Source organism: Marmota monax, unplaced genomic scaffold (assembly GCF_021218885.2).
Source record: "Marmota monax isolate L192 unplaced genomic scaffold, Marmota_monax_Labrador192_F-V1.1 WCK01_AAM20220418_F8-fsc00022, whole genome shotgun sequence".
Lineage (NCBI taxonomy): Eukaryota > Metazoa > Chordata > Mammalia > Rodentia > Sciuridae > Marmota > Marmota monax.
In genome coordinates, this window is record NW_026695215.1 from 8,181,142 (window position 1) to 8,204,127 (window position 22,986).

General features: G+C 40.1%; 1 protein-coding gene across 1 annotated transcript in view; it reads right to left on the bottom strand.

The window, feature by feature from the left end:
• Positions 1-1,467: 1,467 nt before the first annotated feature.
• Cpb1 (carboxypeptidase B1) overlaps positions 1,468-22,986 on the bottom strand; it is a 30,878-nt gene continuing 9,359 nt past the window's right edge. The window contains exons 4-11 of the mRNA XM_046431857.2: positions 19,418-19,517; positions 19,232-19,333; positions 18,292-18,393; positions 15,548-15,658; positions 15,369-15,459; positions 14,465-14,667; positions 3,654-3,738; positions 1,468-1,837 (exon numbers count right to left, since the gene is read on the bottom strand). Coding sequence (XP_046287813.1) covers positions 1,650-1,837; positions 3,654-3,738; positions 14,465-14,667; positions 15,369-15,459; positions 15,548-15,658; positions 18,292-18,393; positions 19,232-19,333; positions 19,418-19,517 — 982 coding nt within the window. The 3' untranslated portion in view covers positions 1,468-1,649. The remainder of the gene's footprint in view (positions 1,838-3,653; positions 3,739-14,464; positions 14,668-15,368; positions 15,460-15,547; positions 15,659-18,291; positions 18,394-19,231; positions 19,334-19,417; positions 19,518-22,986) is intronic.

A 22,986-nucleotide genomic window follows, 5' to 3' on the forward strand; every position in this document is an offset into this window, starting at 1 on the left:
TATAAGTGAAGTAGAGTGGGGGATAGTGAACTTAGCTAAATTACACCTTTTTTTATTACTATCAATGCTTCTAAGAATCCATGGGAATTTATTTTTTTGCAACAAAGATCTCTATTTAAATGATACATTGCTAAATTATTTTGAAGATGGTTGCTTGACAGATTGTAGCAGTTGCACTACTACCATCTAGTGGACAATTAATGCAATTAATCATTCTTTGGCTTGATAATTTCCAAATTGTTATGACTCCAAAAGAAATTCTTTTTTAAAAAAATTAGAACAGGGCGGGGGATGTGGCTCAAGCGGTAGCGCGCTTGCCTGGCATGCGTGCGGCCCGGGTTCGATCCTCAGCACCACATACAAACAAAGATGTTGTGTCCGCCAAAAACTGAAAAATAAATGTTAAAATTCTCTCTCTCTCTCTCTCTAAAAAAAAAAAAAAATTAGAACAATGTTATAGATATTTTAGCCTATTATGCTCAATGTGGAATCCTATTTTTCTTGAATCCACATAGGGGAAATAGTTAATATTTTGTTCTATGATTTTAAAGTAAGAGATGCTCCCAAATTATAACCTAAATAAATACTATTCTATTTTAAAAATTGGAATTGGTGCAGTCCTTTCGCACATGGGCACATCTGCTTATAATTCCGGATGGGATCAAGCCACGTGGTGAAGAAGTCACAGAGTGGTCTTCAGCTTCTTTCCTTGGCCCAGCTGATCCAGCCAGGGTGCCTAGCACTCTCAATTGTCCTGGTGTGCAGAAAAGACTCTTCCCATGTCATTTAAACCTCACATCTTCAGTGGTTTCCTTTTGTTCTCAGGCCAGTGTTCCAGGTCCTAAACACAACTTCTAAGCTCTCCTGAGGTCGACCCTGTTCCCCTCCCCCAGGCCTGCCCATAGCTTCCTTCCTTCACTCTCCCTGTTCTACCCTTGTGGCTTATCTTCCGGCACCTTCCATGTCCAGCTCATGGTGACTCATTTTGCAGGTTGCACCACTTCTTTGAGAGGGTCTTCTCTCCACATCAGGAAGTAACTTCTTTTTCTTTTTCTAGAGTCTGTCAATCATTTTTTTTTTTTTTGCTTAATATCTGTCTTCTCCCATAGCCTGTATGCCCAATGAGGGCAGAAGTGTCACCATGTTCTATTTCACTGTTCTGTCTTGGAGTGCTCAGCACAGCTCTCGAAGGCACTAGGCAGCTCATTATAGAACCTGAACTAGCTCAGGTGAAAAGCCAGACCAAGAGGCACCTCCTCATCTACACCAGGGTTTGCAATGCTCCATTTCCCTTTTTATTTCTTCTCACTTCCTAAGCCCCCTATCATAACCTGTGCACTCTGCTAATGTTGGCTGGCTCCCCAAAGACTTTTTAAGTCCTCTACAGGTGACACTTAGTCACTATACACAGCTTGCTTGTTCAATCATACACAGCATTCCCCCCACCAAAGTAGACCATCTTCCATGTTTTGCTTTTACAACGATTTGTTTTATTGTGATCTATTGTAAAAGACCCAAGTTTTCAGTAGACACAGAAGTTTAAAGGAAAGATTAGGATCTGTAAAACCTCCGAACAAACAAAAGTAAGAATTCAGGATAGACCAGAAACGCACAGCGAGGGTTCTGAGAGAAGGCTCTGGAATTTTCCACTAGTACAGGTGTTCCAGGACGTAGCCGGCCATATGCTTGACTGCTAGCAAGGTCTCCTCACAGGTTGCCTGGATCTGGGACTCGGGAAGCAAAAAGCCATGTCTGCCTTGATCTCGGAGTTCAAAGGTGAAGGCATATTTGATTCCTTGGTCATAAGCCCAGTCATCAGAGCCGCCAGCGGCAAGGTCTGAAATGAGCAAATAGCAGGGAAAAAAAAAAAAAACCCTTTATGTGCAGAAAGGAGGTTAAAATTATTGTCATTTTCCTTTTATATTGACAAATATTTTGCTGTGTGAAATATTATGGGTAGATCAACTTTTTAGTAAACGGGATCACAGAGTTTTAAACACTTAGTCAATCTTACCTCTGGATATTGAGAGTGACATGTTGGACACTCCAGAAAGTGTGTAATTTGCTGTACCCAATTCTCAGTATGCTTATGTGCTAAGGTGCACTACACCGCTTAGTATGTGGTTTGATTACAAAATCTACATAATATCTGGGAAAAGAATGTGTAACTTCTAGGAAAGTCAGGAAAACTGAGCAGTGGGTGGGAGGATCACTGGACTCCGAGCCCCGCAGAAACTGTACTGAAGGATGGAACTGGAGCAGCCAGAGGGCAGCGCTGGGCCTGCGTTTCTTTATCCTCCATGTCTAACGTGGAGCTGGAATAATCGTGGCTGGCATCCATGCAGTCAGCAACTCACTCAACAGTTGCCACTGACATGTAGACCACGTATTCATCCATTCACTGATTAATCTACTAATTCAGTCAACAACTCTGCAGCCGCCACTGAGCTGGTCATGTGCTCAAGTCCAGAGATGACAGGACAAAAGACAGATGCTGCCCCGCCCTGTAAGTGTGTCCTGTGTAATGGAAACAGAAACCTCATGGAACTAGTGTGAATGGCGTATAGTATACAGGAAGTTCACACTCTATGAATAAGTGAGTTATTTGAAAAAGTGAGTTATTTAAAGAAGTGAGATATTTCTATTAGAACTTCTTTAGGAAAAATATTTAAATTTTTCAGTTTTAAAAAACCGAGAATATGGAAAATTGTATTCTATATTGAGCTTAAAAAACCCCCAACAGCTCAGGACTGGAGCTGGACCATCTGCATTGCGGGCTCCTTGGTGACAGGACTGGGTCTTATTTATTTATTTATTTTTGTATATATTTCTGTTCCTTTCAGATTTGGGGGCAGAAAGAAATCACTTGAGGGAAGAGGAAAATAGAAAAAGAAAAAATTGAAAATGGGTCCCGTGGAATGTGCTGTTGCAGAGAAGGCTGATCTCTACAGCATCCGGGCCCAGTGATCCAGCCCTGCCCAGCTCTCTCGCTGTGTGTCTCTTCCTCGTGCTTGCACCCAGTGGGGACTGCCAGAGGGGCTTCTCTACCCCCTCACAGGCAGCCTGTGCCCCAGGGAGCCCTCACACTGTTGTCTGCCTAGCCAGGCAAACATGTCCGCTATGCTTTCTCCCAGCAGAGGTCCTTCCAGGTAATGTTCTGGGCTGTTACCTTGGGAAGTGACCCTGATACTGCAGGGCGGATTGGTCAGTGTGTTCTTCACTTGTGCATCCCCGTGTCTTAGCTCTTAGCGCCCGTATCACCAGCTCTGTCATAGCTCTTAGCGCCTGTACCACTTTTCCTGCTTCCCTACTGTGGGTTCTTTGAAGAATGCACTGGTCCCCCTCCTTCCCTCTCTTCCCTGCGTCCTTCCCTCTCTCCACCCTTCCTTTCTCTCTACACACCCACTGAGTGCCTGCAACACCCACACCACAGCTGCTCAGTAGATGTGTACAGAGAGCAAATGTTTCTGTGGGTTGAAAAACGTTTCTTTCTTTCTCTCTCTCTTAACAGAAAAATGATTACAGCGTTCATAATAATCACTGTAAGGCAAAAACCCCATGCTTTAAGTGACTGGAGAAGAAAGGTGCTGGGAGCCATTTGTTGGCTTTTTTGGCGCATTGTCTCTTTCCACAGCTGGGAAGCCCAGACTCACAAATTGTGGTGGCTCCGGGGCCGTAGGTGTACTTGGTGCCGTGCAGCGAGGCCAGTTCCTTCACAGCAGCTTTAGCCAGGGAGTTCTGCAAAGGAACCAGTGACAATTGAGCAAAGACACACACCATAAGGAGACACGCTCCCCGCACATTATGTTCAAGGCCATGTCTGTCACATTTTTAGGTTAGTCTTATGAACTTATTCAGTGCCTGTTTTGATTTTTTCCAGCTAACTTAGTCCCATGGTCCAAGCACTAGGAGAGGACATCTCTCCTAGACGCTGACTCTCAGCTTCTAGATGTCTCATCTTTGGAGCTTTTGAGAGAAAAAGGGAGGTCCTATGGCTGCATGTGGAGGTTGTCTGTTCTTTGAGCAAAAATCAAACACATGAAAAAAATTAAATAAAACCCAAACCTAACAAAAAAACCACTTGGCAACACGGTGGTGCGATCATGTGAATTAGGGCAGGAGCGCTGGATGAATGATTGGCCGGTCCAATGCAAGGTTCAGCGCCGGCAGAGAAGTGCTCAGGAATTGGCAGTTCTAATGGTGGGTGGTAGTTCCAGCTTGGAAGAGTTTTGGCCTGAGGAATTAGAGAACATTCATTCTGTTTCAAAAGCCAGAATGTTTGAATTTCAGGATTTTAAAAAATAAGTATTAACTTACATGCATTCTTCTTTTTTTTTCTTCAGCATAGCATCTCCTTTTCACAAGAGCCATTGCTTTCTAGTCCCCTGCACACAACTCCAAAGAGATGGGCTGTCTACACCACCTAGCAGCCCTGCCCGTGCAACTGCCCGACAGGCTACTTGTTTAAGTAGGCACTTGGAAAGCAAGGCCTGACTCAGCTGTCTGGGGAGCACAGATTGGAAAAGTGGATTGTTTACTACAGGAAGATTAACCATAATTCATTCTGGTTATGAAACTTGCTGTATTTCATACTTTGGCATCATAATTGCTTCTTGTACATATGCTGGGAAAACTGTGAGGGTGGTGATGTTATAAGAAGAATCTGATTTTTTACAGAGCAGGAACTTTCTTTTCTCCTTATTCTAGTATTAAACCTGGTTTCATAGAGTCTCCTATCAGAGTGTTGAGGGCACTGTCTTAAGACTTCAAGGATCCTAGATCCCAAAGCATTAATGCTTCATCAAATAATTGGAAAATTTGGAAAGAATTATAAAATTTAGGTCATGATTTTCTGCTCTGGCCCACTGAAATGATGCAACTAGTTTCCTGGAACTGACTTCTTATTCTCAAAGTTTTAGATCAGTAACTTGAAAGTTTTAGGGCTCTGTTTCTCTCTGTCTGAGCTGGAGAAAGAAGACGTGCTTTCTGTCACTCTCTGGACTCTTTACTCTTATGATGTAAAGACATCACCCAGGTTGCTTAGCCTTGTAACCAGATGCAGGAGTCTTAGATCTTCCTTTGTCTCTTCATTACCGGGCCTATTGTTGATTGAAATCAGAACACTCTACAAACATTGCATAATGTTCAGGATGGATCTAAAACCAACTTTTAGAGATACGGAACCTGGTAAGGCAATAGTCCTTTTGCTAAATAAACAGTATGTTTTTCACTCTTTTATAGTTTCTTTGACTTGGGATCATCAAAGGAAATCTTTAGCCAGGTATTTTTTTTTTTTTTTTTTTTTTTGCAAGGCAAAGCCTCACATCTCCAAGAATACCTGTTCCATCTCCAGCTGCCTTCCTTGGGCTTTCACTCAAAAAATTTTTTCCCCCTTTAAACAGTGAATTATTATTTAGAGTTATAAATAATATAATTAGTCAGAATTATTTTCAAATGGGAAAAGTTCCACCTGTGAGAAATTATAAAGAAAAGTGATACTGGAGGTTTCACAGTCCTTGTTGGCATCTGTTGAACTCACATGTCAATTCACCTCCAAGTCTCTCTACAGTTATTGGAATTATTTAATAATTGAATTTGCAGACCATACCCAAGGGTCCCCTCCCAATGTGTTTTCTCTCTGGACTCACCAACTTATCAACCTAGTCATGACTGCTATCAGGACCACACAAAAATGCACCATTTGCCTTTCCTCAGACTAAATTCCGGGCCTGTGGAGTGCCAGCAAGTGCTTTCTAAGCGTTTTGCAGGGATCTGTCTTTTGGAAATCGTGGCTTCTGTCTTTGAGGCTGAAAAAGAATCTATGATTGAGGTGAGCTCAGGAAGGCTGCCGTTGACGTCTGTGTCTGGCCCCCACGGAGGGGGTCCTCAGTCTCTGCTTCTTCATCCTCCTCTGCTCTCTCATTTTGACATCTGCATTCCTGCTCATCTTCCAAGGTGACCCTTGGCTGCACCTTCAATGGCTCCATCACCTTCTATTAAGTCCAGCCTCTTCTTTTGGCAAACAGTGTTACTGTGGATTTGTGATAGCCTTCTCTCTCAAGCCGAGTCCCCCCTTGTCCTGTGTTCCCATGCCCAGCTTGAGGCAGGTGTTCCCAGTGGCTTCCCTATACCCCTTCCCTGCCTCCTCTTATCTCCATTCCTTGGGGTGCCCTCCTCCCTAAAGAATCCTTTGCCTCTCTTTGCTTACATGAAGAATCCTGATTCTTCTAGATTCATCTTCAGACTTCTTTGTGGGGACTCGCCTCTTTTCAGAGTTCCTGCCACTCTGAGCTGCAACGGGTGGTGTTTTCATCCATGATGCCCAAAGGTGAGCTCTTCGTGGTCAGGGATTCTTGTGTCTTCATTTGTCTCCTCAGCAGATCACTCAGTACCGGGTGAAGGTGGGCTACCTGAGTCCTATGCAGGGTCTTAGGGGCAATATCAATGGGCACAATTTGAGTAGGGGTACAAAGTGCTGAGTGTTGCAGAGGCCACACTGTGACCCACCTGAATGGAGATGGGGTGCTGGTGGAGAGGACAATGGGACCGCAGAGTGATGGTTGGTGGGCTGCTGCATTTACATACTGACATCTTCTGCCTGCTTTTATTTATTTTGATTAGTTAAAAAAGAAGAAAAAGAAGAGTCGCCTGTGGAGCCTTACTCTGAGCCCCTCCAAAGCCAAGGGACAAGAAACAAACAAAGTTAGAACAGACATGAATCAATGAAACGACCATATTTTAAATTCCAATGATCTTAACAAAAATCCCTGGAATCATGTGGGTCTTTCTTTTGAAAAGTTTAAATAATTTCACAAATGTTACTCATTTATCTTCCCAACAGTATCTGTCCACATTTCATCACCCCAGAATTTTCTAGCAGAATGGAATGCCATGTGGGGCAGTCCGCTCAGTGGGAATGTTCCAACCAAGCTGGATGACTGACCCCTGCCAGGAATGAGAGAGAGAAAAGGTGATTTTTTTTTTTTTTTTTTTGCATTTACGAAAATGTTAGGGTGGTAGCTTCTTTCCTCTGTATGTTTCTGTGAAAAGGGACTAAGATGAGTGACCGAAGACCCAAGAAGCGATAATGGCAGAGAGCCCTGTCCACACCTTGAAGCTCCATTAAGGACATTTCCTATAGAACCTGCCACCAGAAGGATGAACCTTCCATTCTTGCTCAATAGGTTCAAAATAAGAACTAACATTTACATAAAACCTGACGCTTTTAAAAGAGCTCTTGATAAGCACTAGATATTTTTATCCCCATTTTACAGATAAAAGACTCAAAACTCAGAGAGGATGAAAGAACCCGTCCAAGGGCACAGAGCTCCATAAGTGGCAGACTTGAGCTAGGTTCTTCTTTCTTTAAACCCTGTGCTCTTTTTCACTTCTCCTCTTGGCCTTTGAATACTTCAAAAGAAGTGTTGCTGGAGCTGGTTTTACCAATTGTAAAGAACAGAAGGAAGCTAAATATAAATCGGCCTCAGAGCAAACGGCTTTCAGTCAAGGCCAAACATGGCTGGCCTTTACTAATCCTCAGATATGAGTTTCCTACCACAGCTCATGCACGTTCTCTTTTGTCATCTGCTTCCTTAAAAAGAGGCCTTGGTCCTAGAGCAAAAGACAAAGAGTCCAAAATGTCACATCCAGCCCACAGCCCAGGATGGTTAAGGACAAAGCAGGGTTGGGCTGCCCCAGGCTCTAGGTCCAGGTCCTGGTGAGATGAATACACAGAGGTTGTTCTTTTCCACTGGCCCTCTTTCCGGGTAAGTTATGCTAAAGAAGCCCCTGTGTCATGGCAGCACACATAATCCACATTCCAACTTGCATCTCGCAGCCCGCATCATATCAGGGGCAGCCTGCTCCAGTCCTCCAGGGGCCACTGTCACTGGGCAGGAAAAACAGAAGCCCCAATCTGACAGTGAGATACCACAGGGTTCAAAGGAAATTTCCTTCAGAACTTCGTTTTGTAACTTCAAGTCCAAAGTTTAACCATCCCTGCGGGTAAGTAAAATGCTGGAGGCTTCCAGGTGATCTTCAACTGTGGCTTCCTGCCTTCTGTCCTGTGGTAATATGTAATGCACACCAAGGGACTAATAAGAAATGTCACTCTTATAATTTTGGTGCACGAAGAGAAGCACTTCAGATCTGTAAGCAGGCACTGAGGAGAAAGAACTTGGAACTGGAGAAAACAAGTTTCTAAGAAAGAAGGGGCCCTGAGATTATAGAGGGGAGAGGAGTCCAGCAAGGGACACTTGGTTTGGGAGAGAAAGGCCTGTGCTTTCTGCAGAGCCCACCAGGAGTGCGGGAATGTGGGAATGTGGGAACATGGGACTGCTTCCACTGATATAAACCAAATTTTTTCTCTGGCTTGATCGGCCTACATATTTTTCAGCCCTTTAAGAGTCAAGGGAAATGTGAAATGTGAGTCAGCTGAATTTTGCAGTCTGGAGATTTTTTTTTTTTTTTTTTTTGTGGAAGTGTTGCTTCTCCCAAATAAATTTTAAAAATAAGCACTGTACAATAGGGATGTGCCAGTCTCTGGCACTTGAGACCATCAGAACATTGTGTACTATTTTTGAGGAGGGTATAAGATCCCGTGGAAGCCAAGAGCCTTTGGCCAGGAATGTGACTCTGTTCTTATCTTTGTTTAAAGCAGCATTTCTCAATCTCGGCTGGCTTGACATCTTGGGCTGGATGGTTCTTTGTTGTGTGTGGGGGCTGTTCTGTGCATTGTAGGATGTTTATCAGCTATCCTGGCCTCTGCCCACCAGATGCTGGTAGAACTCCCACAGTTACATCAATCATAAACATCTCCAGGGCATTGCCCAATGCACTTTTGGGGTGCGGGTGGGGGCATAATTAGTTGAAAGGGAGATAAAAGATATAATTGTGTCAAATGTGAGTTCATTTTAGGGAATGAATTAAGAAGAAAGACAACTGTTCTTCAAGGTGCTCTGAAGACCTGTTTTTCTGCTGATGTCCCTATAGGTGTCTCCAAGACACTTCTGCTAGGTCAGTCTTGCTGCAATATTGCTTTACCAGTAGGTTGGCAGATTTAGCAAAAAGTACAGGCATTCCAGTTAGATTTAAATTTTAGCTAAAATATGAACTTTTTTTTAAGCATAAGTTTGTCCCATGAAATATGTGGCACATACTTAGAATAAAAAATGATTTGTTGTTTTTCTGAAATCCTAGTTAAACTGGAAGTCTCTTCTTGGACCTGGCAATACTCTTTACCATGTCCCTGGCTCCAGGATCAGCAGTGACAGAGGATTCATTCTGACATTCAAGTCCATCTATGACCTGATAACTTTATTGATCGCCCCTATTCTTCCCTAGAAAGAGCATTGGAAACAAACTGACCTCTGTATTTGCCTTCTCAACTCCCTTTATCAGTCCCACTGGTGTATATACCCAATTCCTTCCTCTGCCCAATTGTGTACTGCTCTTGAATGGTTTCTGGTATCTGTAGTTTATAATTTCAGCAAGAGCCTAAGTTCTCAATGGCAGGAGCCATGGTTTATGATGAGCACTGAAAATCTGATGATTGCCTGATAAACCATGTCCTGACCAGGACTAGTAGGACAATTTTATCAGGCCAAGGAGTGACCTTAAAAGTGTATAATGGTACAGCAGCAACTGGTTTCTTTGACCAATGATATCCTGCTATTTCATTTGAAACTTTTTGGCGTTTTTGCAAGATTAGAAATTCTGAGAAAATTTTGTGCTTCAGTCCCCATTAGCCTGTAACAGTAGGACTGCGACCTTGTGACTCTAGTTTTAGGTAGGAGCATGGTGACAACAGTTTTCCACCTCCTAATTGAAAAATTTCTTCCCTCTGGATTTGTATGTTTATCCTAATTAGGACCTTGCACTTTGTCCACATGCTTGGGTGGAGCAGTGGGCTCTATCTTGGTGGGTTATTAACTACAGCTTTAAGAGGTGACAAGTGATATGCCAGTGGACTGGAAGGTGCCACTTTAGAAGTGGATTTCAATGTTTGGTTATGTTTAGTAATTTTTCAGAAAGACTGGCATATTTTTTCTGGTTACTATTGTCTTTCTCTTGGTTCGTGAATATATATACTCATCCAGAGAATGGGCTAGGGCTGGGGATATAGCTCGGTTGGTTGAGTGCTTGCCTCGCATGCACAGGGGTCTGGGTTCAATCCCCGGCACTGCCCCGCCCCCCCCCCCCCCCCAAAAGGGCCAGAATCATAAACACTGGGCCCTGATAAATCAGTCATGTGAGATAACAGGGGTAAATCTTTAGCGATGTCCAGGGGCAGAGGTAATTAGGTGCTTTTTGTGGGATTAAAGACTTTTTTTTCTGATAAAAGTTCTGCAAATCAGTTACATGGATACTACCATTGAATGTGGCCACATGAATGCGCGCGCACGCGCGCGCGTGTGTGTGTGTGTGTGTGTGTGTGTGTATAAACAGGGCAGCACAGAACATTTTTCAGGAGCCAGTAACTCTGGACTCCCCTGCTGGGGTCAGCTTAGCTATGGCTTCCTTGCTTCAGTGGGAAAATGAGAAACAGAACTAGAGAATTTCTACAATTTTCCAGCCATGACTTCCTAGCTTTCCCGTGAGGGAGGTCGGGTAAGACTCGTGCCCTGGGCTGCACTCTGCTGTCCTCTCGATCAGTTAGTAGAGTTTCCTGGGTGATGGCATAATGATGACGATTACCATTGTTAACAGTGTCATGCAGGCACCTGGGGTGTTGGGGGAAACGTCCTCATACCCAGTAAGTGCTGCTGTACCGCCCAGTTTTGGGAGTCTTGTCCTCTACATCTTTCAGTTTTTAGTTCCTCTGACAATTAAGAAATCACATGATTCACTATTTTGTTATTCTTTAGAGTTTTGAAAATGTAAATATTTCTTTTTTTTCTGAGCCTTAAAACTTCCCTTGAAGATAGTGGTCGACAATATTGAAGGAATTCACACTGGGGAACACAGGGTGTGCTCTGGAAGCCACTGGAAACTCAGTGCACATCAGTCTTTAAATAATCTGGAAGGGCAGTTTGTGAAATGAAAAGCATCGTGTGTGTGAGATACTCAAAATATTCCTGCACTTCCTACTGCTCTGGGAAACAGAGCAAGAAACACAAGAAACACTTGTGTTTCTGGCCACCTCCTAGGGTCCGTGTGATCATTTCTGCTCTTCTACTTCCTGGTCTTCTGTATGCCCATCACTACTCTTCTTCCCTCTGAAATTTTTCTCATATTATAAGCAATTACCAGGCAAGTTCCAAGAAAGATCTTTCTGAAAGGAAGCCACAAAAGTCTTTATCATTATTCTGATGTCAAAGGATTGCTGCTTATAGCATGCGTTAATTTTGGGTAAAAATACTAATATAAGTATAAAATAATTTCCTTGAGTTTAGAGTCTTATTCATCTTGGAGGGATTTTTTTTCCTACAAATATAATCTTATCATATATACATCAATGACTAGGTCAAACTACGTATGAGACAAAATCCTCACTCTAGCCCTTCAAGAAAATTCCTAGCTCTCTAATGTGGCATGATGCCATGAGATCGTTTTATTTATCTTTCACTACTTTCTGTAGCAGTCATGTTTCTCTAACTAAGAATTAATATGGAGACATCAGATTTGAATGGAAAATTCATCCTTCTAGATCAAGACCACTTTTTTCCCTTGAAATCCTCATTACAAATAAAAACTGTGAAAATGCCAATATACTTTTTTGCAGGGGAGAGATTCAAATTCTCCTTTGGCTATGCATACGTTTGTAATTACACTATAGTTTAAGCTTGTTCTAGAAAAACGTGCTTTAGAAGTAAGCGAATTGGAATTTCACAAAATAAGAAAAAAAAAGTGGAAAGAATTTTTATCTCTCCAAAGATCAAAGTTGCTTTGAGCTGTCAAACTAAATTCAAAGGCTAAATGAATATAATAATCAAATAGCTTTTGCCCAGGCTTTCCTGGCCTAGTGGCATATAAATATTTGTCTTAAGATAGTAGGCCAAAGTTTCATCTCAGAAAAAATATTGGACATTAAAGAATCTTTTAAATCAATGTGTGATATAAATCTAGATGAGTTTTACACTTTAGTCACCTTTTTAATATCCTGGAAAAGGTAAGAAGGGACATGTGCTTTTCCTTGAATTTATTAGTTTTGTGAATACTGAAATATTCATTCATGATAAAATTATTTAATGACTTATGCTCCTTTTGAGAATAGGTTAATATTTTATATCAATAGAATTCTGATAATTTCACTTCTTCATTAATTAGAGTTTAAAAACAATTTTAGAAACAGAATTTTAAGTAGTATCTCTTTTGCTACTATCTGCTTTTCACTAATTTTAAGGGAAAGACTGATTTTTGGGAGAACATTCGTGGCTCACAATCTACTGGTGCATTTTCTCACTTCCTGGGCCCATGTGAATGGGCCAATTAAATTCTGAGTCTCTGAACCCTGGGTATTTTCCTGGATAAAGTTCCCATAGGAAGTAGCAAGCTTTATTCACAAGATTACAACAAATAAACAAACAAAAGCAAGAGTACTTGATTTCTTTTTAAACAATAGTTTGGAGACTTTTCAATAATCCAAATACTGGGTTATTATCATATGCAGTAGTCGATGCAAAGTTATCTCCTCACTATGAAGGATGAATTCATTCCCCAAATAAAAAAAAGTATTGAACCTTGTGAAAGCAGTTCAATTTCTATGAACACTTTAAACGTTTTGCTTAGTGTTAGACTTTGAGGTATTTACATCTAGAACTAGTAGATACTGAGCAAGCTAGACATATTCACTATTGAAACACTTTGTGTGTTTTATAATTTGCGTTTTCCCAATTCACTTCTTAATTCATTAGTATTTAGTTATGACAACTTTGTTTTCTCTTAGGATATAGGACAATTTAAATATATTCACAGGAATTAAGCAACCTCCTTCTTTTTGGTGGCCAGAAATCTAGGACAGAAACCAGGAGCTGACCACACCCATCTCTGGGGCCACAGGACCATGAACTCCCACTGGGAACATGTACAGATAGGGCATAACTGGACAAGTGAATATTTAATGGTTCTAACTAATAATGTTTTCTTTTATTTTTTGGCTCCAGATAGGGAAAATGAGAAACATTTTGAAGATTTTTTTTTTTTTTTAAAGAATCCATCCAACTATTAGCCATCAGTTTTCTGGGAGAATGGTTTGTTTTTCTGTTTTGCTCTTTTTCATGACATATTTACAACATTACGTTTTTTATTTGGTCTCTGAAAGACTGAATCTGAAAGTGCAAAACAAGAATTTCCAGTTCTTAAAGTTACTGGGCCTTCTAGATTAAGCATTTATGTAAGCCAAATATCTGTGTCATTTTCTAGATGGAGTACTTTTTAAAAAAATTTCTGGTGTAATTCAAATGCTTTAAATCTTATGCTTGCTCTTTTAGATTGTTGATCTGAACTTCTGGCAACCAGATGTTTCATAAATTAAAAAAAATATTGTTCGAAGGGATCAAATCTGCTTTTTAAAAAAATGTATGCATCTATGTATGATATTTATTAGTGTGAATGTTATAAAACTCATAATATCTAAGTGCTCCTGTGATTATATCTTTAAAAAAATTTTTTTGTAGTTGTAGATGGATAGCTTGCCTTTATTTTATTTATTTCATTTTTACGTGGTGCTAAGGACCGATCCCAGTGCCTCATACATGCTAGGCAAGTGCTTTGCCTCTGAGCGACAGCCCCAGCCCCTGTGCTTGTATCTTGATTTTCCAACAAGGTTGCTTTTGTTTTGAGTGAGAGATACTTAAATTTCTTTGCATTGTCTCCTAAATCTAGAAAGACTCATTCATATCATTCGTCCATTGATTGACTGACTGACTTCTCAATCTCACCCAATTGAACTGTGAAATAAGCAGTTTCAGGATCTCATGACTAAACCTGATCTCAACCAAATGTGACAAATTCCTAATGACATCTGCCACGCTCTGTGTCAACCCAGCTCAAGGCAACTCAACAAAACCAACTCTGACAAATACTATGTATGTGACTAAGGAACTCCAGTGACAATCCCAAATACATCTGCAATCATTATTTGAGTCAATATTGTGAAGAAGCCAGAGAAAATGGAACTATGGTCATTTTGAAGATTAGTGGATAAACGATACAAAGGTGACTGTTCCTGATTGCAAAATTTTTAAGTCAATTTATGCAGTTGATTCTAAACTCCCTATAAATTTATAGTAAGTTTTCTGTACTTCTGCTACCAAAAACCAATAAAGAAACTTCTAGAAATTGTTCATATATATATAATGAACAATTTATATATATATATTTATATATATATATATATATATATATATTTATATATATTTATATATATATATATATATTTTTCCCCCAGGAATAAAATGAAAAACAGTCTCAAGAGTGAAATTTCCAAGAGTGAAATTTCCCAGCCACTGCCGAGTCGACTTACCAACTCCACATTGTTCTTCGGCAGATTGTAGGTGTAGGAGTAGGGATAGAGCAGCATCTGGGAGTACGAGTGGATTGTCAGGTATGCCTTGATGGAAGAGAGGTTGTTGCGGATGAAATCAGCCAGGGCCTTGGTCTCCTTCTCAGACTCGGGCGCAGGTCCACAGTAAGTATCAGAACAGGGGTTTTTAGATGCTCCCACCTCTGGGAGAACATGTGTTGTTGTTAACGGCCAATGGTGGCCTTCTGAAATGATCTACCTACGGTGAGCTACCTGGGGGATATTTTAATGCTTTAAACTTTCACATTAGGAAGCTCAATGTACATTGTTTTCACGTGACTCTGTTGAACGATTCTCTACTATATGCATGTGTTATAAAATATGTACGTATTTACTGACAAGATTAACACAGTATGGTTTTAAGCTCGCAGGATAAGAAACTTTGCATATGAAATCATGAATGTATCCTGTATAGTATTACACAGCATGATCAATAAATTGTAAGAAAATTAACAAGCAGTGTACAAACTAATATCTATCAAAATTCTATATTACTATGATCACAACACAATGTTATTTAAATAATTATTAACTTAATGGCTGTATCTAGACACTCACTAGACTAGACTCTCTAGTGTACAAACAGTAGTAGGATTCTCTCTGATTTGTTCAGTCCTATGTCTTCAGCATCTAACACATTTGAGAACCCAACACAGTGCCCGATACATATTTGTCAAATGAATTAATAAACTACTTATTATGTGTGCTTTCAGAAAGTGAAAACTCTAAAATATAAAAATTTATAGTTTTTCTTGTTTTGGGACACTATCATGTTTTCTTATGTCATTTTTTTTTCTCTCAAGGTTTCAACCTATGAGTGCCATATGGCCAGCCAGGTACTTACCACACCAACCAGCAGCAAAATTTCTGTTGGGGTCTATGCCCACACAGGAAGTTCCAGCCTGAGTCGAGCGGGTCTTTCTCCACATTCGGTTCTGAAAGTGGATTGTGTGGTTAGGACAAGGGTCACAGAAAGCAGTTGGTTTTCATTACATCAGTCCCACTCAGTGCGGGTTCATGTACCTTGGTCCAGGTGTAGACATAGCCATCAATATTGACCACGGGCAGGACGTAAAAGTCCAATTCATTGAGAAGCTCTGTCATGTGGATCTCTTGTCCATAGGTGCGAACTGCCTGTGTGTGAATTACAAAGCAGAATTTCATGGGATGGGGATAGAAGGGCACCATGCTGCTAAATTTACATAGACAGGGTGAAGGTTGACTTTGGTAATGGAACTGTGTCCCCTATTGGGGTAGGCAAAGTTAATATTTAGAAAGCCATTGGCAAATGATCACTGGTTTTCTTTTTTAAATTATTGTTTTTAATTCTTCTCTGCTTTTAGCATACTTTTGTTCCATTCATATGTAACACAGGGAATTATTGTTTTTTTATTTTAACTTTTTCCTTTAGAGATGAACATAGATTTAATAAAAATTAAAGACTTTTTTTCCCTCAGGGCATTCCAAATTTGTTGTACATGGAACTACAAATTAAAGACCTTTAAAGCACACACACACACACACACACACGTACTTGTTTCCTTTGCGGTAAAAACTGCAATCACTTTTTATCGAATTTACTAGGGTATGAGCATAAGACCTAGTCCTGGTATATAAGGAGGGTCTATGGGTGGTTATTCATGTTCCTAATGACATCACCTAGATATTTACCTATTTTTTTAGAGTTTATAAAAAAACTTTCCTGGATGATATTACTAGAGGGAGTGTCCAACACGGAAGAAGAATGAGAATGTGTCTCCTTAATCCACTGATGGGTTTGGGGAAGTTCTTCCTGAGTATAGACGTCTCTGCTTCATCCTGTTTTTTTTTTTTAATATTTAGTTTTTAGTTGTAGTTGGGCATAGTACCTTTATTTTACTTATTTATTTTTATATGGTGCTGAGGATTGAACCCAGGGCCTTGCCCATGCTAGGCAAGCGCTTTACTGCTGAGCCCCAGCCCCAGCCCCTTCATTCTGTTTCTTGAGAAGGGAATCCCATTAAGGGACTGGTTGTCCCTGTTAAGTAAACACTTAACTATGAACGAAGGACACTGTGCCCATTTAATTTGTTCTCTTTCATCGCAGATCTTTGGCTCTACCATCATGGTAAAGTTAAATTCAACATTCTCCTCGGCTTGTTTACATAACTTGAGAATGTACAAGGCTTCTCTATGTGAACAGTTTTTACATACTTTTTGTGATTCTTTACACATATACTCCTTACACTAACATATGATAAAGTGTGTGCTTTTTAGATTGGAGAAGCTGTAGAGCCATGTTCTTTGAATGGTCTACACACTGATGATAAAAATCTAACTTTCTCCTTCTAAAGGACAGAGGTAAGCTGCCCAGTAAAGTCAGGGGACGCTTCACTGACTTCTAGACCTGAAATCAAGACTAGAAATCAAGACTTTGGTAAGTAAATACAGAAGGGCTTCACACAAAGTAAATTACATTGTACATGATCATATTCTTGTATTTTAAAGCACTTCAATGTAAGCTTTAAGATTTACAAAGGAGTTGCAAAAATAATATGAGGAGTTCTTATAGACCCTTCTCCCAGATCTCCCTAATGTTATGACCTTATATCACTGTGGTACAATTATCAAAGTGAAGGAATGAACCTGGGCATAACAATATTAGAAGTTAGATATAGGCTTTGTTCAGATTTCACGGTTTTCCACTCATGTCCTTTTTCTGTTCTGGGTCCTTCTAGGATCCCACCTTGGCTTTGCTTGTCCTTTCTCCTTGTCTTTTCTGATCTGTGATAGTTCTTCAGTTTTCCCTTGTTTTTCATTGACCCTGTTTAAGAGCACTTATCAGGTTATTTTGCAGAATGTCTCTCAGTTTGAGTGTGTCTCATTGTTTACATTATCTTTTTGTGATTAGCTCCACGTGTCAGGGGAGGAGTGTCACAAGGGTGATGTCTCCCTTTACTGTACAAGATCAGGGGCACATGGTGTCAATATATCTGATTTATCTCTGGTGATATTCACCTTCACAACTTGGTTAAGGTAGTTTCTTTTTTAAATTTAATCTATTTAAAAAAATTTTTTTTAGTTGTAGATGGACACAATACCTTTATTTATTTTTATGTGGTGCTGAGGTTCGAACCCAGTGTCTCACTCATACTAGGCAAGTGCTCTACCACTAAGCTACAACCCTAGCCCTCTGCTAGGTTTTTCTATTCCAAGTTTTCCTTTGTAATTAATACATTTTGAGGGGGAAGATATTTTGTGATCCTGCAAATATCTTATTTCTCCTTAAACTTTTACCCACTCATTTTTGTGTCCCTCTGTGGATTTACCTGAATTGATTATTCAGGTGGTATTCTAAAGGTGATTTTATAACATATATATTAACGATTTATTAAGTCATTTATTATGCTAGTAGCACTCAGGGACATTTAAAAACTTGAGTTTTTAAGTTATTAGGAGATCATGTTCCAATTGGTAGCTAATCCACAACCATTAACTTTTAATGACCAGTTCACTATACTAGCAGTTAGCATGCTCACCCAAGGTGGGTGAGGAAAAAGTTCAGATAAGTGAAATGCAGATAAATCCAATTCTCTAACTGCTTAGAAATTCCACCTTACAATGATCTCTTGATAAAATTTGACACCAATTCTGAAAAACAAGAACTTGGAATTCTGGATTTTTTTGGTCCTGTGTCATTCTCTTATTCTAGCGAGGTTATAAGGAATTAACTGGAATTAAAAAATACTTTCTTTCACTATTTGCCAAAAATCATTGCACAGACTGACCTCTCTCACAAACCACTGGCAGAATGCAGGAGAAATCCACTCTCTGGCGTGGAAACCACAGTCTATGAAGATGGCGGGCTTATTTCGTTTGGCTTTGCCAACCTGGCAACAAAATGCAGAAGGAAGTTATGATTGACACTCTGGCATTCAGGGGTTAACCTTCATCATCCACTGGTGTTTCAGATTCAACAGGTGAAACCTGACAGCGTGTGATATATCCTATGATTAAATTAAAACACAATACCAGCACAGTATGCGCTTGCCTCTAGACACAATGTTTGAGCTGAGAGCTTATGTGGCTGTTTATTATTTTTATTAAGCTTGACAAGCTCATATTTTCCAAAGATGCCTGATTACCCTGCTTAATGGTCCTCACGTGGAGGTTATTTTCAGCCGCTATTACTAGGTGACATGACCAAGACAACTGGATGAGTAATTAGAGGTAATCACAGTTGTTGCTAATCTCATAAGAATTTTCCCTCCTCTCCACTATTTCTCGTCTTTTTATTTCCTTCATTAGAATTACATGACAAAAATGGCATTAGAGGATGACAGAGACAAATTGTCGGTGCGCTTTGTAATGTTGTCTGATAAACGTGAAGTTTATGAAGCTCTTTAGCAAATGGATTTGCAAACAACAGCTGGGAGAGAAGGATTTCATCAAGGTAGATGATCATTTACATTGCTTACAGGAGTGTGGTTAAATTTATAGGACTTCTCTTATTTTATTGCGTTTTCTTTTTGAATAAATCAAAGTAATGATTTAAAAATCCACATATGATAAAGGAAGCCAGGGAATCTGTTCGACTCCCTGGGGGATATAGGCAGGAAAAGTTATAACAGTGTTTGGGATAACACGTCTGGGAAACAGATGTTAATGCATTAGAACTCACTGATTTAAAGCCCTCAGACCAGCAAGCTCATGGTTAAAAATAATTACCTTGAGGAGGTACATGGGGCGTCCTTCAAAGGTGGTTCCAATGACGCTGCGGGAGACGAGATTTGGGTTCTCCTTGGCAACTTGTTGAGTCCAAGCCTCTATCTACCAAAGGGAATCATTTGCGGATTAACAGGACATTGTTGGTTTAATTGCCAAAGCAATGTGAAAACCACGTGTACCTCATACCGTTTCCCAGTTGTTGTACTTGGTGTAACTGTGTCCAGCGGCCCGGCTCCAGCTATCAAACTGGGCCTCCATCTCATTTCTCAGGTTGCTTATCAATACCCTGTAACAAACCAGAAAGGTGCCCCTAGGTAAACACACAGGAAACCCCAGACATAGCCACTGCTTTAGGGGATGGTCCTGTGCATCCCCAACAGATTCATAAATTGTAAGCCTTTGAGAAGGCCATCTGAGGGTGTTGGCAGGACAGGCTCTTCCTCAGTCCAAGCTTTACATATTTGGTGTCCTTAGACCCTAAGCTCAGAAATGGTTTCCCCTGGGATCTTGCATGTTCTGGGCAAGGGTTTGGGCACACGACAATATGCCCCATCTATGATCTTTCTTCCTTGGGACTTTCCTGATTTTATCAGTGAAGTCTCAGCTCCCAGAAACCTACTCAGTCCCACGTAAATGGGGACAGTGTCTCATCCAGAGCCATCTCCAGGTTTCAAGAAAAATATCTTAGTGGCCTGAAGCTAAAGATTTATTGGGTTAAGAAGTCTGGGCTTAAAGAACTAGTTTCTATTTGCCTGTTTGGCTGGCGTAAGTAATCAAATAATAGTTCCGTAATCAGGTAACATGAACATTGAGGACAGGATACCTGAGGCCCTCCTCTTCCTATGAATGCACAGTTCAGTTAAAGTGCTCTTAAAAGTGGCATGCCTGAAGGTGTGGGCGTGGGTGTCTTCATTTCCCTTTGCCACTTTGAGGGTACAGGGTATTTGGAAGGGACACAGTTTTATAAGCATTAAAGTCCTTGGTCACAGCACTGTGAATATTACAGACAGAGGCCATTTTGCAGGAACTTCTATTATCCACAGTGGAGCCTTGAAATGGTTTTATCTGCCACATGGAGAATTACAACCACACATCAAAAGTCTGCCTTTCCTGCGGTCGCCCCCAAGGGCATTCTGACAGAGTTTATCAGGGACATCCTCTGAACCTTCCTCCTGATTGCTCCTTCATTTGGGGGAACTTGAATATGAACTTGTGTCTGTTCATGGAAAATGCAATAAATCAACACTGAATGGTATTTGCTTCCTAGCAAATGATAAATTCTGTCCCAAGGATTTCACTCTCTTAAGGTATTAAGAAAATGAAAAGGAGAAGATCTTAAAATTTATTCTGTGGAAAGAGATTTTTTTTTTTTCCGTTGAACAGCCATCCATAGTTTGTGTCTTGATTTTCTGTGGCCACTTAAAGTTAGTAGGTGAAAGCAACGTGAATTTGCAGTTTTACAGTTCTATAGGTTAGAAGCCCAACACAGGACTCACTGGGCTGAAAACAAGGTGTCCACAGGGATGTGTTCCTTCCAGAAGGTTCTGAGGGAGAGTCGGATCTCTCTGAGCCCCCTACTAGTCCTGGAGGTCACCTACATTTTGTGGCTGGTTCTTCCTCTTCCAACTTCAAGCTAGCAACAATAAACCAAGTCCTTCTCATATCCAATCTTCTGACTTCTACCTCTACTTTAAAGAACTTGATGGATTGCAGTGCACCTGTCTAGACAATCCAGGGTAGACTTCCTATTTTAAGTCAGCTGGTTAGGATCCTTAAGCCATCTAATATCTCAATTCCCCTTTGCCAACACGTTTAGACAAAGTGGGGATTAGGATGTCGACTTTTTGGAGGGATTATCATTCTGCCTGCTATAGTTAGGAATGATGATGACAGTAAGTGCCATAATTATACTGAATGTGAAATCAGATTTTTAGGGAATAGGGTGGAAGTGGGAGGAATCCTGAATTGGAAATCAAAACATCAATGTTGCAGTGTGGCCCAACCCATCAACTCACTTTAGAAAAGTCATTTAATTTCTGGGCCTTAATTTCATAAATTTTAGAATTGGGGCATTGGATTGATGGATATTCAATGTGTTTTTCAATTCTAAAATGCAAGGCTTCACTCAAATCCATAGGCTTTGTTCATTTACATAGATGTTTTTCAGGTATGTGAAAAAAAATTTTTTTTCCCCGGTTACCACATCCATAAACACTAACATGGAGGAAAGTAAAGTCTAGACTTTCAAACCATAAGTTGGAAGTAAAGTCTAAACTTCCAAACCATAAGTTGGAAGTTTAGGAAAATAGTTTTCAAGAAAAACAAAAAACTAAAAACAACAAAATAAGCAAAACAGAAATTAAACAAAAATTAAAAACAAAATGGCAGAAGCCTTTAAGAAAATTATGGTATTCCAATATCATCAATTTGAAAGAACAAATCCTACTAGCTAACAAGGATGAACTTCCAAAGAGAGTGGGGTGGAGAGAAAATGGTAAATGGTAAATGATGTATTTATCTTTTACTTTAACACAACTTTCCACTGGAAGTGAGCAAGTGAAATATCAAGCCAGGCCACATGGCTTCTTCATGGGTGTGCAGAGGAAAGATCTCATGGGTTAATCGCTTCCAGCATTCTGCAGCCTTGAGACTTTGGCTAGACATCTGCATCTAAGGCCATAACCACGGCTGTCCTGAGCTATCTCTGGGTGGAGGGGAAGCAAAACTCCCAGAGCATATAGCTTCCCTTTCACCTGCACCCAACCTCAAGTTCAAATTATTTAGAAGAATCAGTGACCATGCAGGGGCTAGTGTTGTTTTTTGGTACTAAGAAGAGACATTCCCTGAGAGTTATTATTGTGTTAAATATTAAACATTTTCATCAATAACCAGGACAAAGAAGCATTAAAAAACCCAGCTCGTTAAATTTAAGATGATACCCAAGTGTGGAGTGTCGTGTAGTAACTTGTGAGAGAGCATCAGAATGAGACTGAAATACGGTGTTGACTTTAGCCTGAATGCAGGGGATTGACCTCAAATGATCCTTTCCAGACTTATGATTATTTGATTTTTATTGGATTTAGGATGAAGCACTACTTTAGCTACATTACAAAAATATTATTACTAAATAATGAGCTACTATTGTAGAAGATTAAAACAATGCCTCTTAATATAATAGGGACCACATTATAGCTCCAAAAATCCAGATGATATACAGTGTTTTATACTTTTATATGCTCCTTTTATAGCACCATTCAACTTCTTCTTTTCCTTTTTTGTATTTTTAAAACTTGCAAGCAAATTAGAAAACTGTGGTTTCCAACAAAGCAAAGAACAGAATGTCTGAGAAAGAGAGATGACTCAATTTTATCTCCTTTTCAGATTCCAGAAAATGGAGCATTTGTTCAGTTCTTGGACTATGTGCCCATTACTACTGAAAACACTGCTATGCACTCATCACTATCTGAAGACACTTTCCTGTGTGACTCTGAAGTACTGCAGAAGAATGATGCTATTGTCAGTTATAACAGTCTTTCTCTGGATTGAATAAGGCCAAGATAACCTTGCAATTTGGAGGAAGGAACTCTGCAGAGGTTGCCCATCCACAACTTCAAACCATAAAGTTGGAGATTTACACTATTTTCTATATCTCAGGATGCAACGTGGCCATTAAAACCAGTTGTCTTTTTTTGTACACATTTTAAATTTTTTCCAAAGATAATTCAGGATCTTACTAAAACTCTCAAGTGGTATGA